The sequence below is a fragment of the Nannospalax galili genome, unplaced genomic scaffold (genome assembly GCF_000622305.1).
Source record: "Nannospalax galili isolate Female #2095 unplaced genomic scaffold, S.galili_v1.0 scaffold833, whole genome shotgun sequence".
In the NCBI taxonomy this organism is placed as follows: Eukaryota; Metazoa; Chordata; class Mammalia; order Rodentia; family Spalacidae; genus Nannospalax; species Nannospalax galili.
Window position 1 is genome coordinate 529,053 of NW_008333374.1, and position 16,554 is coordinate 545,606.

The window sequence follows — 16,554 nt, forward strand, 5'->3', positions numbered from 1 at the left end:
CAGTTCTTGGGAAGTTTTTTGTTTTGGTTTGGTTTTATTTTTAATATTTTATTTTTTATTTTTATTTTATGTGTATGAGTGCATTGCCTGTGGAGGTCAGAAGAAGGTGTCGGATCCTCTAGAACTGGAGTTATGGAAGGTTGTTAGCCACCGTGTGGGTGCTGGGAGTTGAACCCAGGTCCTCTGCATGAGCAGCCAGTGCTTTTACCCACTGAGCCATATTTCCAGCCCCCTGGTTTTGGTTTTATGAGACAGGATATCTCTATGTTTCTCAGGCTAGCAGAGAAGCTGGAATCCCTGCTTCAGCTGCTGGGATGATAGGCATGTGCCACCACACCAGGTTTTTTGTTTTTATTTATTTATTTTTATTTCATGTGTATAAGTGTTTTGCCTGCATGTGAGTGTACCACATGCATGCAATGCCCAAAGAGACCAGAAGAGGGCACTGAATCCCCTAGAACAGGAATTATGGATAGTTGTTAGCCACCACATGGGTAATGAAAACCAAACTCAGGTCCTCTGCAAGAGTGGTCAGTGATCTTGACCACTGAGCCATTTCTCCAGCCCAAACAAACCAGTTTTGATCATTTATACTTTCAAAGGAAAATTTCCCTAATGGCATCTAGATCACACACACCCTCCCTTTCTCACACATGCTAAGGCAAGTGTTCTACCACTAAGCTATACTCTACCCATTTACATTTTTTTAATTAAAAAATGTTTTTGTGAGACAGGGTCTCACTATATACCCCTGGCTGGCCTAGAGCTGATGAGGCTGGTCTGGAACTCATGGAGATCTACCTGCCTTTGCCTTCAGAATGAGACCCTACCTTCAGAATGGTAGTGTTAAAAGCATGCATAACTGCCAGGCATGGTGCTATACACCTTTGATCCCAGTACTCGGGAGGCAGAGGCAGGCAGATCTCCCGAGTTCAAGGCCAAGCCTGGTCTACATAATGAGTTCCAGGCCTGCCCCACTACAAGGAGACCCTGTCTCAAAAAGACCAAAGAAGAAGAAGAGGAACAGGAGGAGGAGGAAGGAGGAGGAGCAGGAGGAAGAGGAGCAGGAGGAAGAGGAGGAGGAGGAGGAGCAGGAGCAGGAGGAGGAAAGCATGCATAACCACATCCAGCTAATTTATTAATTTATTTGTTCTTATTTTATGTGTATGAGTGCTTTGCCTGCATGTGTGTAAGTGTACTCATGTCATGAAATGCCCACAGAAGCCAGAAAAGAGCATCAGATTCCCCTACAACTGGAGTTACAGATGGATGCTAGGAGCTGAACCTGGGTCCTCCAGAAGAGCAACCAGTGCTCTTAATCACTGAGCCATCTCTCCAGCCCCTATTCATTTATTTTTAAGATAAGATCTCATGTAGCTCAGGCTCTCCTCAAATTCAATGTGTAGCCAAGGATGGCCTTGAGCTCCTGATCCTCCTGCCTCTGCCTCCCAAATACTGAGATTAGAGACATGCACCACCGTTCCCAGTCCTTTTACATTTTCTTTTGAGACAATCTATGTTGCCCAGGTTGGTACTGAACTCACTCTGTAGCCCAAGCAGGCCTTGAACTTATGATCTTCCTGCCTCAGCCTCCAAGTAACTGGGATTACAGGCACGTGCTACCATGCCTGGCATCTTCCAATTTCTTTTCAATTTAATTCTCCAGAGCCATCCATGCAAGGGATGACCTCACCAATCCCTGTCCCATGGCTAGTGCTTGACAACCCAAGTTGCCATTGGTGTTTGGACAAGGAAGAGATTATGTCATTATGTGAGATTTTGACTTCCACCCTTCTTTCTAGGATGGTGACTCCTACCTGGAGCACAGCCCCACACCCCCTTGGTCACAGCTGCGTGTCAACCGGCCCTGCAGGTGAAGGTGCCATGCCTGTGAGTCACTGACAAGCCCTCACCCTAGGGCTTGAGGGGAGACAGCCATTTGTCCCCTTGCTCTTTCCTAGGCACTTCCTGAAAGCCTGCTTCGTAAGCCGGGCATGACAGTGCAGGTCTGGAATCCCAGCACTTTCGAGGCTGAGACAGGAGAATCAGAGCAAATTAAAGACCAGCCTAAGTTGGGCTCTTGCAGAGGCCTGGGGTTTGAGTCCCAGCACACACAGATGGCTTACAACCGTCCAACTCCAGTTCCAGGGGATCCGACACCCTCTTCTGACCTCAGCAGGCATTTCATGCCCTGGGTGCACTTACACACATGCAGGCAATACACTCATACACATAAAATTAAAAAATAATGAATAAAATATTTTACGATCAGCCTCATACGTAGTGAGATCTCGTCTCAAGAAATGGAGGAAAAGAAAGAGGCGAAAGAGGAAGAAGGAGGAAGAAGGGGAGAAGAATGAAGAGAAGGGAAAAAAGAGGCCTGTTTTGTGTCAGACCCTTTCCAGGGGCTGGAGACACAAGTGTGACTACACAACCTCCATAATACACAGCCAGTGGGCACTTGGACCCCAGTGGGGGAGACACAGAACTAGGAAACCAGTAACTAGATGCTAACTAGAGAAAAACCAAAAAGAAAAGAACAGCTGCTGTGAGAAGACATGACTTAGAGACTACTTTAGAACTGGGGACTAGGGGCTGGAGAGATGGCTCAGCAACTGCAAGCACTGGCTGCTCTTGCAGAGGACCCAGGTTCAGTTCCCAGCACCCACATGCTGCCTAATGGCCCAATGGTCCATAACTCTAGTTGCAGGGTATCTGATACCTTCTTCTGGTCTCTGTGGTTACAGTGCACTAACATGCATGCAGGGAAAACACTCATAACACATAAAAATAAATAAATCTTTAAAAAATTAAAACTGGGTATCAGAAAATACCAGAGAGTGCTGGAAAAACGGTTCAGCCAATAAATGTGCTGGCTGTCAAGCCTGATGACCTGAACTCAGTCCCTGGAACCTACATGGTGGAATGTAAGAAACATTAAATATTAGTCTTTTCTTTCAAACTCTGTAAAGTAAAACTGTATTATTGATCGAGTGAACATTCTCTAGTGTCCAACTCAATGTGACATAGAAGTGACAAAGGCAGACAAGGTCCCACCCCTTTCAGTTTGTGGACACAGGGTGTCTTTTGCTGTTTCTAGGTGCTGTGTACTCCAGGCTACCTAGTCAACAACTTCTAGACAATTCCCCTGCCTCCACCTCCCAACTCCCATAGGAGTATTGGGCTGCCAGATGCCAGACACCAATCTGGATTTTTTTGTGGGGGGGGGATCTTTTTGAGACAGGGTCTCTCTGTAGCCCCAGCTGGTCTGGAACTCACTATGTAGACCAGGCTGGCCTTGAACTCACGGAGATCCACCTGCCTCAGCCTCCCGAGTGCTGGGATTAAAGGCGTGTGCCACCACGCCTGGCCCCAATCTGGATTTTTTAATATAACATTTTATTGCATTTTTTGAGAATTCCATATATGCAATGTATTTTGGTGATATTCATCCTAGACTCCTTCTCCTAACTCCTCCCAGATCCACCCCCAAACTCCCAGTCCCTCCAAACTTCCTGTCACCATTTTTTGTTAAACCCACTGATTCCAATTTGTGCTACCCATAGACTCATGGGACTGGTGCCATCCACTAGAGCTTGGTCCACACCCTTCAAAAAAACTGGTCTGCCTCCTCCAGAAGCTATCAACTGTCAAGAGCTCTTCAGCAGGGGTGGGGGATCCTGAGCCCCTCCCCCATCATGATAGAATGTTGACTGCCTTCATCTTGAGCAGGGAACCAGAGCTGCTGTGAGTTCCTGAGCACAGCGGTCCTGTCATGGCCAGAAGACACTGTTTTGCTCCTGTCCTTCCTGACTTCTGGCTCTTACAATCTTTCCTCCCCTTCATCTACAATGGTGAGAAGGGTCTCTCTTAAAGGACAGCATCAGAGGGAATCCTAGGTAGTCGAAGGAAGATTTGGTAGGGGTGGAGATGGGGGGGACGGGGAGTTCTAAGCATTTCTAGCCATAAGGAAAGGGCTAGAGTAACTCCCCAGAAAGCCAGGAATACCATGGAGCAAATGTAGCAAAGGAGCAAAAGCAAGAAAGCAGCTGTGAGGGTCTGTGACACACAGGTAGACTCCCCTTCAAACTCAGAGGGCCGCCTTGAAGGGCCCACTGTGGGCTCCTCACAGACCTCAGGTAGGCAGGAGCCTCCAGCCTGTGCACCAACCCCTCTGTGACATCACCGGGCAATGTGACATCATCAAAAGCTCTGGGACCACTAACCCCTGGGAGAGTCACAGCTCAGAAACACCAGAGGGGCCCAAGGCACCCAGGCCATGAGATCTTAGGCCATGCAGAAACGTGACATTGTCCTCACCAACGTCACTGTTGTCCAGCTACAGCGACAGCCATGTCCGGGTGAGGGAGACTTTGGGGGAGACCCTGGGAAGAGGAAAAAAGGGGGGTCTGGGAGTCCCTGCAGCCACACACAGGCCATTCACAGAGTCCTGACTCCCTCTCCTCAGTGGTTCTGGTGGGATGGGGACTCTGCTACCAGGGCTGGCTGAGCTTTGGGCTCCTAAGAGCTGAAAGGGGAGCAGCAGAGGCCGAGACAAGGCAGGAGCTGGGAGAGGACTGTTCACAGGAGCATCCAGGAGGTCTTAGGCAGGTGTGTTTCCCACATGGCACTGATGTGACCAACACAGGGGCTGCTTTAACTGCTGGTGGGCTTTGTCCTCCCTGCGTTGCAAAAGTCAAGGACAACTGCAGCCTTCCAGACCAGGCTGCTAGCTTTACAGGTGTGTGGGGCTTGTGTTCACAGAAGCCTCCAGCCACCAGGTGATGCCTGGGTGTTCCCTGTTAAGAGAGGTTAAGAGAGGGCAAGCACCTTCCTGGTCTCCCAACCCAGGACTGGTGGAGTAGGGATTCTCCCCAGGCCCTTAGGACACTGCATGCTCTTGCTTCTAGCCACTGGGCATGTCCTGCCCCACCCAGCCAGAGGGAGTGTGCACATGTGCCCAATGCTCCAACCAGAGGAAGCCTGGGCCCCCAGGAGTGCAGCCCCCCAGCCTGATTCACCCTGGAGTTGTTACTTCCCACAAGTGGGTGGGTGGGTCTGGGAACCTCCCTTTGGCAGGACTTTAGGGTCCAAGAAACTCCAGAAGACACAGTAGTAGATGGGCCAAAGAGCCAGGGATCTGCTTGCCCTGTGAACACAGCTTCATGTCCCTCTGTACAGCTAGCTGGTTTGTAAGACTGGTTCAGGGGAGGAGAGGCCCAGCTCGGATTTCTAGCTCCCAACCCTAGTGGATAAATCTCTGAACTCTTTTTCTGTTTTCTGTTTTTTTAACATTTGGAGAGGGGTGTATGTGCCACAGCATGCATGTGGATGTTAGAGGACACGTAGGAGAGTCATTCTTTCCTTCTACCATGTGGGTCCCTGGGATCCAACCCAAGTCATCAGCTTTGGCTGCAAACACCTTTACAGGCTGAGCCATCAAACAAAAACTTCAGGAATACAAGTATCCTCAAGGTCATCAATGACGTCAAGGTCACTGCCAGTAGTAAACACTGACTAACACCTTGATGGACATGCATTGCAACTGGAAACACAATAGTCCAATCTCAAGTCACAGGAGTGTGGCAGCAGGGAGAGGTCAGGGAGCCACAGGCCAGCTGGCCCCCCATCTAGTTCCCCACCTCAGGGTGCCTTTGATTCCCTGGGCTGAGGCTATTCCCACTAACATCCTTCCCCCTCCTCTTCATTTCTTCCTATATATTCTTGTAAATTTTTAATTGTCTATGTATGTCTGTGTGTGTGTGCACATGAGTTCAGTGCCCATGGAGGCTAGAAAGGGGCGTCAGATCCTCTGGAGCTGGCATATTCTTGTAAATTTTTAATTGTCTATGTATGTCTGTGTGTGTGTGCACGAGTTCAGTGCCCATGGAGGCTAGAAAGGGGCGTCAGATCCTCTGGAGCTGGAGTTACAGGTGGTTATGAGCTGCCTGATGTGGGTGCTAGGAAACTAACTGGGGTGCTCTTCGAGAACAGCAAGTGCTCTTAACTACTGAGCCATCTCTCCAGTCCTCCTGAATATTCTGAATACCAGACTTCCTGGCCAGTTCCATTACAGTCAGCTCCCACTGGAGGGCCTTCAGGCCTCCCTGAACCCTTGAAGCTTCTGGATGAAGGGTAAGATTCAACATCCAGAAAATGGGCCAGAGAGGTTCGTTGACTTCCCCAAGACCACACAGCGGCAGGTGGCTAAGCCAGGGCTGGCATCCAGGCCAGACTGCCCAGCTTAAGAGCTTCTGCCACCCAGGTGTGCTGACTGCTGGCTCTGCTTCTCCCCTCCCTCCTTTCAGGCCCTCAGCCATAGCCCAGGCAGAAGCACACCTCCAGACACAAGGGTTTTCAGTGCAGGAGTGGGTGTGCATGGAGAGCCAGGGGCAGTGTCCACCGAGGTCAGTGTCATACATTGTGTCTCATGGTGACAGCCACCTGAGCACTGTTAAGAAGCACAATTCCTTCGGCACTTTCACATTGCTCTCCAAAGCTGTGAGAGCTAGCCTCAGGGAGGTGGTTTCCAGGTCAGCTTCAGCTCCATTGCTCCAAATCCTGTGTCTGAGTGTGTCCTGTCTTCAGCAGTAGGTCTTACCTTAAAGTTCTAGGAGGCCAGCAAGGACTGTGGTGAAAGCCTTGTAATTTTGGGAATCTCTTGGACCACCCTGGCCAACAACTCAAAGGAAGGTTTCTCCTGTCTGGCCCTGTGTCGTTATGTAGCCTTTAGCTATACACATGAACTCATGTAGATATAGTGTACGTGTAATTTGTCATTAGGTTGTTGGAATAATATGATTGCCTCTGGATTTTTAAAACTAGCTAGGCATTATTTCTCTCTCTCTCTCTCTCTCTCTCTCTCTCTCTCTCTCTCTCTCTCCCACCCCCCCGCTCCTAACCCTTCCACCATGGCTTCCCCATTTATAGTGTCCTCATTTTCCCCATTTCTCCCGTGATAATACCAGTCTCCTATGGTCCCATCTCCCTTGAGCTCCTTCTTACCCTTTATCCCCAAGATTCCTTGTATAACCCTCCCTCCCCCTCTCATTTAAATATCCCCACATTTATCCATTTCTCCCTTAGTAGCACTTATCTCCTCCCATTCTTCTCTCTCAGGTTCTTTCTATCCCTTTACCTCCCTGGTTCCTTTTCATTATCCTGGTTCCTACAGTTACATCTAGATACACATTCACTATAAGGATTTGGTGCTAGGATCCACATGAGGGAGAACATATGTCATTTGTTTTTCTGAGTCTGTGTTATTTCACTTAGGAAAACATCAATCAATGGCCCACATCAGCTTCAAGACCAAATAACCACATCAGTTACTGACACAGCATATGACATTGGTGCAATAGTGGCACTTTTATCCTGGGGGCAATCAACAGCTACCTAGTTGGACTAAAAGTCTACTCAATGGGAGGAAACTCAAGTGTGGTACTGTAAACATAACCAAGTACACATGGCTGAAGAGGTCACAGACCTTAGAGAAAACCCCAAGACTGTCACATCCCTAGGCTGATATAATTTCTTATTATGTTCAAAATATGTATCCTTATATTTACAGACAAATATCCCAGTCACCACTCATCAAAGAAGCTTCTTTTGCACCAGAGACTATTACCAAGTACCACAACTGGTCACACACGTTGTTTACAAATTGCCCAGGCCTAAGTAACACATCTATAATGCAACTTCTACACCTAAGACTCACAGAACATAGAACAGGGGTAAAGAGGACACTAATGAATCAGTCAATTCTCATAAATGAAGGTCCCTCATGTAATAGAGGCCTAGGAATACAAAAGGTCACAAATGGCCAAGTGTAGAGATCTACACTTTGAGTCTACAGCATGCTGGTCTTTGGACAGGACCTCTATATTAAACTTTGCCAACCCAGGGCTCAGGGAGCATTACAGAAGAGGAGGTAGAAAGACTGTAAGACCCAGGGAGGAGGTGTGCGAACACATGAAAATAGAGCCCTACAAGCTCCTGGGACCCTGCTCATATGAACCTACAGCAATGGTGTCAGTATACACAAGTCCCACGCAAACTCAAGCAGACAAAAACCCAGCATAGAACTGGGGAAATGGACAGCTGACCCCAATCTTAGCTAGAGAAATATTGGCAACTGATTACTGCTGGGTGAGGAACTGATCTTCCTAAATCGAGGAACTCTAGATAAGCTGACTAGAACTCAGTAGATTAACTTGCACTGAGGAACATCTAGAGACACTAACTTGACACAATAGATCTTAACACAAATGACAGAATGTATGAATTTCCATGGGGGGGTGGGCTATGGGAGGGCACCAGTGGAGAAGGGGGTATAAAGATGATTAAGACTGATGAGATGTTCTGTATGAAATACACAAAAATTCAATAAAAACATTTTTAAAAGAAAAAAAACAGAATTCCTGAATTCCTGTCAGGTGAGGTGACACACACCTTTATCCCTTACCACTTAGGATAAGGAGTTTGGAAGTTTAGGATCATCCTCTTCTCCAGGATGATGACATCCTGGGCTATAATGAAACTGTCTCAAAAAAAAAAAGAAAGAAAAAGAAAAAAAGAAATTCCTGGGCCTCGATACTAAGTCAGAGTTTTCTAGAAGGAGGCTTCCTTGAGTGAGTCTTATCAGAACAATTTGGGGATCACAGAACTTCACTATCAGATAAGTTCAAGAAATGATCTTTGAGGGACTGGGGAGATGCTTGGTGGTTAAGAACAGTGGCTGCTCTTGAAGAAGACCCAGGTTCAGATTCAGCACCCATATGGGAGTTAACAACCATCCATAACTCCAGTTCTAAGGGATCCAATGCCCTCTTCTGAACTCCTTAGGCACTGCACAACACAGATGCACTTACATACATGCAGGCATACACTCATACACTAAAATAAAAAATGATAATTTTTTAAAATTATTTTTGAGCTGGGTGTGGTGGCGCATGCCTTTAATCCCAGCACTCAGGAGGCAGAGGCAGGTGGATCTCTGTGAGTTCAAGGCCAGCCTGCTCTACATAGTGAGTTGCAGGACAGCTGGGGCTACAGAGACCAAAAAAATCAAAAAGGCCAAAAAAAAAGAAGAAGAAAGATCTTTCTTTTCCTTTGGTTGTTTGTTTTGTTTTTGCTTCTTTTCGACAGGTTCTCATGTAGCCCAGGCTGGCTGACCCTTTTGAATCCCAGCACCCACATGGCAGCTAACAACTGTCCATAACTCCAGTCCCAGGGGATCCGACAGCCTCTTCTGACCTTCATGGGCATCGCACAACACGGGTGCAGGCAATACACGCATACACATAAAATAAAAATAATAAATAAAAAATTTTTTAAATTATTTTTGAACTATTAGCATGTAAGAGTGGGGTTGTAGCTCAGTGGTAGAGCAATTGATTGACATTTGGAGGGTCCTGGGTTTGATCCTAGCACTGAAAGCAAACAAAAAAAAACCCTGTACCCAACACTGAGAAGGCTGAGGCAGTAGGACCAAGAGTTCCATACCACCCTAGGTGACAGCGAGACTATGTCTCAAAAGGAAGGAGAGGAAGAGGGAAGGAACTACTAGTAAGTATGGAATGGTTCACAGAGGAGAGGCTAAACACAGAGACTAGACCTCAAGCAACTGCTAAACACACACATACACACACACACACACACACACACACACACACACCCTGAATTACAGGCTCAGGGGAGGGACCCCTGACATTGGTATCTTAAAACCTCCCAACCCTTGCCCTGTGTCTCAGTGAGTTTGAGAAACACTGGGCTATACAGCTGACTACTAGGGGCTGGGAGCCCAAAGGTTCTGTGTACGACAGATGGCTCATTCCCTTCCCTTTCTTTTTTTAAAATTGTGTGTGTGTGTGTGTGTGTGTGTAAGTCAGAGGACAATTTATGGAAGCTGTTGTCCTACAGGAACCAAACAGTTGGCAGGCTTATCAGCAAGCACTTTACCCACTGAGCTGGTTCACCTTTCCCCCATCCTTCTTTGTACGGAGTGACCCAGCTCACTACCTCCCTTCATAACTCTCTCATTTCCCACAGTGATCAGGCCACCACCCCCACTTGAGCCCGAGGCGCCACCACCACCTCCACCACCTTCCCCTCCCCCACCACCCAAGAAGCCATCTAGAGAGTTGACAGTGGGCATCAATGGGTGAGTTGGCTTTAGGCCTGAGGTGATGCCAGAACTAGCCAGGAAACCAAGGTCATGGCCTCCTCAGGTCATAGGGGGCTGGGGGCATCCCTCTGGTTTTCACTGGGCTGGCAGGGGCAGGCCAGCCCTCAGAGAGCTCCCTCTCTGGGGGATAAAAGTCAGGCATGGTGGCACATGCCTTCAATCCCAGCACTCAGGAGGCAGAGGCAGGTGGCTCAAGGCCAGTCTCGTCTACATAGAGAGTTCCAGGCCACCTGGGGCTACAGGGAGACCCTGCCTCAAAAAGAGAAAAAAAAAAATACAAAACCAAGGTAGTTCAAGGCAGTTCAAGGCTGTGAGGCGTGCAGATCTTACCAAGGCCCAAAAGGACAGCTCTGGCTGGGCCACAGGATGTCGGAGTGAGGCTGAGTGACAATATGCAGCCAGCTGTCTCTTTTCTGGGGAAGGTCTTCAAGGCAAGAGGGTCAAGCAATGGCTCTGGGATGGAGGGGCCATGCTCAGTGTATTAAGACAGCCCAGAAGTCTGCACAGCTGTAAAAACAAGTGAGGGGGGAAAGGATTGGGGGGGGGGGCTGAGGGACTCCCTTGGGTACCTGAAGCATCATGGGAAAGAATATGGATCATCAGAGCTGGAGTGATGGCTCAGTGGTTAAGAGCACTTACTGCTCTTGCAAAGGATAAGGATTCAATTCCCAAAACTCATATGGTAGCTCACAACCACCTGTAACTCTAGACCCAGGGGATCCAATGCCCTCTTCTGTCCTCTTCAGACACTTGCACACATGTGGTACATATACATACACTCAGGCACACACATACATATAAAAGTAAATTTTTCTAAAGTATGGATCATTGGGGGCTGGAAAGATTTCTCAGTTGTTAAGAGCACTGGCTCCTCTTGAAGAGGACGTGGGCTTGGTTCCAAGCACTCACAAAGTAGATGACAACCATTCATAACTCCAGTTCCAGGGGATCTGATGCCTTCTTCTGACCTCTGTGGGCAGTGGACGACATGGGTGCACTTACATACATGCAGGCAATACATTCATACACCATTAAAAAAGTATGGGGGCTGGAGAGATGGCTCAGCAGTTAAGAACACTGGCTGTTTTTGCCGAAGACCCGGGTTTGAATCCCAGAACCCATATGGCAGCTAACAACTGTCTGTAACTCCAGTTCCAGGGGATCCAACAGCCTCTTCTGTCCTCTGCGGGCACTGCACGACATGGGTGCACTTACCTACATGTAGGCAATACAGGGAAACCCTGTCTTTAAAAAAAAAAAAAAAAGTATGGATCATGTTTAACTGATAGGTTGTAAAAAAATTTTTTTGTTGTTTTGTCTTTTGAAATAGGGTCTCTTTGTAGCTCCAGCTGGCCTGCAACTCACTCTGTATACCAGGCTGGCCTTGAACTCACAGAGATCCGCCTGCCTCTGCCTTCCAAGTGCTGGGACTACAGGCATGCACCACCACACCCGGCTTTTATTTATTATTTTTAATGTGTAGAGTGTTTTGCCTTCATTGTATGTAAGTGCACCTGTGTCATGCAATGCCCAGAGATCCTGGGTTTTTGTTCTTGTTATTGTTTTAAAAAAGGACAAAACAAAAAGGAGCTGGAGGTGTAACTCAGGGATAGAGTTCTTGCCTAACATGCACAAGGCCCTGGGTTTGATCTCCAGCACCACACACAAAAATAATACAAATAAAAATCAAAGTTAAAAGTAGATAACAAAAAAGGGAGAAATAGAGGGAGGAGAGAGAGGAGCATAGGGGAGGGAAGAAGAAAAAGAAAGGATAAAAATGAGCGAGCAGGTCGAGCGTGGTAGCCCACGCCTTTGATCCCAGCACTTGGGAGGCAGAGACAGGTGGATCTCTATGAGTTCAAGGCCATCCTGGTCTACATAGTGTATCCAGGCCAGCTGTGGCTACAGGGAGAACCTGTCTCAAAAAAAAAAAAAAAAAAAAAAAAAAAAAAACAAAAAACGAGTGAGAGTGAGTAGGAGGCAGAGGATGGATGGGGCTTAGAAATGGAAATGCAGATTACTAGGGTGACAAGCTTACATGCGCAAGAGATGACAGTGGTCTACACAGAAGTGGCTGTTCTCCTACCCAGACTGAGGACCTAGTTCCCTTGAGTGAGCCTCATCTCCTGCCCTACTCTGTTGGTTATCCCTGAATACTTAAGCTTGGATCATTTAAAAGAAAAGAAACTTATTTCTTACAGTCTGCAGGCTGGGAAGTTCAAGGTCAACAGGGTGCATCTGATGAGGGCCCTCCTGCTTGTGGGGACTCTGCAGAGACCCAATGCAATGCACGAATAACATCATATAGAGACAGAAGTAGCTGCCTAGCTCAGGTCTCTCTTCTTATAAAGCCACTAATGCCACCATGGGGCCCCCTCCCTCATGACTTCAACTAACTTTAATTCCCTAAGTCATACTTGTTAATACCACAAGAGGATTTTCTCTCCATTAATTAATTAATTAATTAACTAATTAACTTATGTCTTTTTTGAGACAGAGTCTTCCTATAGCTCCAGCTGTCCTGGAACTCACTAGGTAGACCAAGCTGGCCCTGACCTCACAGAGATCAGCCTGCCTCTGCCTCCCAAGTGCTAGGATTAAAGGTGTGTGTGTGTTACCAGGCCCAGTCTCTCTTTTTAAAAAATCTTTCAGTTTTATGTGTAGGAGTGTTTGCCTGCCTATATGTATGTGCACTGTGTGCATGCAGTGCCCAAAGAGGCCAGAAGAGGGCATCAGATCCCCTGGAACTGGAGTTACAGACAGTTGTGAGCCACCATGTGGGTCTAGGAACTGAACTTGGGTCCTCTGAAAGAGCAACCAAGTGCTCTTAACCACTGAGCCATCTCTCCAGTCCCCCTATTTTTATTACATTTTTTTTCAGTGTGGGTGTGGGTGTGAGGCTGTAAGAGGTGTAGGTCAAAGGGCAACCTGCTAGAGTTAGCACTCTCCTTCCACCATGTGGGTCCCTGGGATCAAACTGAAGTTGTCAGACTTGATGGCAAGCACCTTTACCCAGTGAGTCATCTAGCTGACCCTGAGTTTCCACCCTCTTAATACCACCCACATTGGTGATGACACAGACATGAGCTTTGGTGGGGACATTGAAACCACAGCATCTCTATCACCCTGTTCTCATTTGTCCCCTTGTCTGTATGTCCCTTTGTGGGCAGATTCGGACGCATCGGTCGCCTGGTGCTTCGAGTCTGCATGGAGAAGGGCATTAAGGTGGTGGCAGTGAATGACCCATTCATTGACCCCGAATACATGGTGAGTGGGACCAGCAAGGGGTTGACCTGAATGGGGAAGAGGGTTCCAGCAGCTACATGGAAGGCTTCCAGCTGCAACACTGGACCTTCGCCAAGGTAGAATTGTCTTCTGCTGTTTGCTGTGCCACCATAAGACTAGACCCCACTCTCTGCTGCAGGTGTACATGTTCAAGTACGACTCTACCCATGGCAGATACAAGGGGAGTGTGAAGCACAAGAATGGACAGCTGGTCGTGGACAACCATGAGATCAACGTGTACCAGTGGTAAGGACAATGTTGGATGCACCTCAGTGACACCATCAGGCTGGGGTTTGTTACCCCCGCCCCAGACTGTACATGCCTCTGGCTACTGTCTGGAGAGAGGCTACTGTTTCAGAGAAGTTTTGGACCCCTAAAATAGTTCAGAAACTTTCACTTTCCAGACCCCCCACTGTTCTCAAGAGTACTTTGTATTTAACCCACATTTTCATGTGTTCTCATAAGCATACGGATTCACTATGCCTACAGTGCACCTGCCTCCCCAGCAGCCCCCAGCCCCCTCCTCTCCATAGCCATAGAGCCAATTGCTACCAAGCAGTTCCAGAGGCCTTTTAAACCTCACTGAGCCAGGTTACTCCTCTGTACCTAAGCTCCCCATGCTTCTCAGCACCCCCAAATAAGGCCCCAGATCCCAATGTCCCCCACACACTATGCATCCCACCCTGCAGTCTTTCTGTGCCCTGTCATCATCTGTGGGGACCTTGGGTCTGGACCTCTCACACCCAGGCAGGGCTGACTTTCTAGTGCTCATCTCACACCATTCCCTTCATTACAGATAGATTTAGAATCTGCGAATCAGAAGCAGTAACATGCCAGGCACACTTGCAATGCCAGCATTAGGGAGGCTGAGGCAGGAGAAGCAAGAGGAGTTCCAGGTCAGCCTGGACTATAGTGAAAACCTGTCTCAAAAAACAAAAAAAGTATTAACATTATGTGCCACCATACACACAGAGAAAAGTCAACCCTCTGCAGCCTCAGGCAGGGTCTCCTAACTCCTTCCCCTGCACACCCACTCTGTCTCCCATTTTAACTTGCAGGGGACAAGGTCTGACACGTTCGGGGATAGGCATAGGTAGTGGGGAGATAGAGTCAAGGGAAGGGAGGGACCAGGACTCAGTGAATACAGTTTGACCTGTTTGAAATCATGACCCCGAAAGCAATTTCAGCAGGACAGGCTCTTGTCAGTCACTCCAAGTCCTTTTGCACTTGTCTGGGCATCATCACTCTGCCACCTGAGGCGTTCTCCCTCCCCTACCTTCTATACACAGCAACTCCACTCCAATGTTGCTGTTCTGTAAGGCCTGGAGAAGGTTCTATGGTAGCCACACTTGGAGTTTTGAATGAGTTCATTAAGTATATAGCAAGCCAAAGTAAAAGAATACATAGCTCGAGCCAGGTGTGGTGGTACACACCTTTAGTCCCAGCACTTGGGAAGCAGATGCAAGTGGATCTCTGGTCTACATAACAAGTTCAAGGCCAGCTGGGGCTACAGGGAGACCCTGACTCAAAAAGATCACCCTCTCTCCCCAAAAAGAATATGTAGCAAAGAATGGATGGATAGCTACCTAGCAAAATATCAAATCAAGTACTCAAAATACCCAGCAGAAGTAAACTGGGAAAGCCCCATTACGGCAGCCAGCTGGAGTTCCCAGCAGTGTCCTGGGCAGAGCATTTCCTCAGGTGAGGCTTCCAGAACAAATAGCAACAGATGGAGATAGGATCATCAAATCAGGGGCTCACAACGTCTAGCAGAAACTGCCCTGGGGAAGTTGAGGCAGTCAGCTGGAGTCCTGATTGAGCTCTCTCTCCAAGTCTGAGCTCCACATGGCTGAACTTCGTTTCTCTATCAAACTTGTACGCACTTTGTTTCGGCTTTGGTTTTTTGAGGTAGGGTCTCACTTATGTAGCCAGAGATGGCCTGGAACTCTCTATGTAGACCAGGCTGGCCTTGATCTCACAGAGATGTGCTTGCCTCTGCCTCCAGGGTGCTGAGATTAAAGGTATGTGATACCAATGCCTGGCCCTGTAGGCACTTTTATATCCTGGGATAAACAACAGTAACCTCTGTTGGAAATGGTTTACTGACTGGCTGTTTTAAAGGTCATGATGCTTTTTACTCTTGGGCTTTTTGCTGTTCTCTTCCCTCCGGGTCACAGAGTTAGGGAGGGGCCAGCCTGTCCTCAGACAAGGAACTCCGAGAATCATTGACATGAACATGCTTGGGTCGAAGTAGAAAACCAACCCAGCTTCCAGAGCCAGCTTCTCAGTGAGCTCAAATAGCACATGACAACGTACTGGCATAGTCTACATTATAGTTGTCTTCTCTGGTCATTGCAGCCAAATGGACCTTCAAAATAGCCCTGTAGGCAGGAAGGTGGGGCCATGAGAGTCTGGGGGGAGTGATAGATAAAAAGTAGCTGTATGACGAATAGGGTTGATCAGAAGAAAGCAGAGTTTATTAGCAAAGGAACACATGGGACAGATTCCCTTCTGGGTAGGGAAAATGTCTACCCTGGGTTGTCTTTTAAAAAGGGAGACTTCTGCTTCCTGCAGAAGGCGGGAAGATGTTTTGTTTTTTTTTTAAAGTTGGAGGCAGAAATGGGAGAGCAGGACAGTTAAAATGTGTTCTCTTTAGAGATCAAAGGGGAAGCCTGCTGTGTTGGCCAAACAGTGGAGGAAAGTCTGCTTCTCTTGACTTCAAAGACCAGGGTGCTTATCAGCTCCATTCCCTTTTCTCAGGAGCATGAGAAGTCCCTGAGACCCTGCTGGTGAGGGGGCAGGGCTATCTGAACCTTACAGGAAGTGCCCAGCACTCCTGGATGGAGCTGACTATGCCTCATACCAACTCAAAAATTGCTGCAGGATTAAAGTGCCCCCAACTTAGAAGGCAGGAAATGGGGTGCATCTGATAAAAGCTACTTGGGGGCTGGAGAGATGGCTCACTGGTTAAGAATACTGGCTGTTCTTACAGAAGACTCAGGTTAGAATCCCACCACCAACATGGAAGTTACCAACTGTCCATAACTCCAGTTCCAGGGGATCTGATGGCCTCTTCTGTCCTC

The 16,554-nt window shown here is 47.9% G+C and overlaps 1 protein-coding gene across 1 annotated transcript in view; it reads left to right on the forward strand.

Moving 5' to 3' along the window:
- The first annotated feature begins 4,294 nt into the window (after positions 1–4,294).
- Positions 4,295–16,554, forward strand: part of Gapdhs (glyceraldehyde-3-phosphate dehydrogenase, spermatogenic) — a 17,767-nt gene continuing 5,507 nt past the window's right edge. The window contains exons 1-4 of the mRNA XM_008828019.3: positions 4,295–4,361; positions 10,051–10,162; positions 13,357–13,453; positions 13,611–13,717. Of these exons, the coding sequence (XP_008826241.1) occupies positions 4,295–4,361; positions 10,051–10,162; positions 13,357–13,453; positions 13,611–13,717 (383 nt within the window). The remainder of the gene's footprint in view (positions 4,362–10,050; positions 10,163–13,356; positions 13,454–13,610; positions 13,718–16,554) is intronic.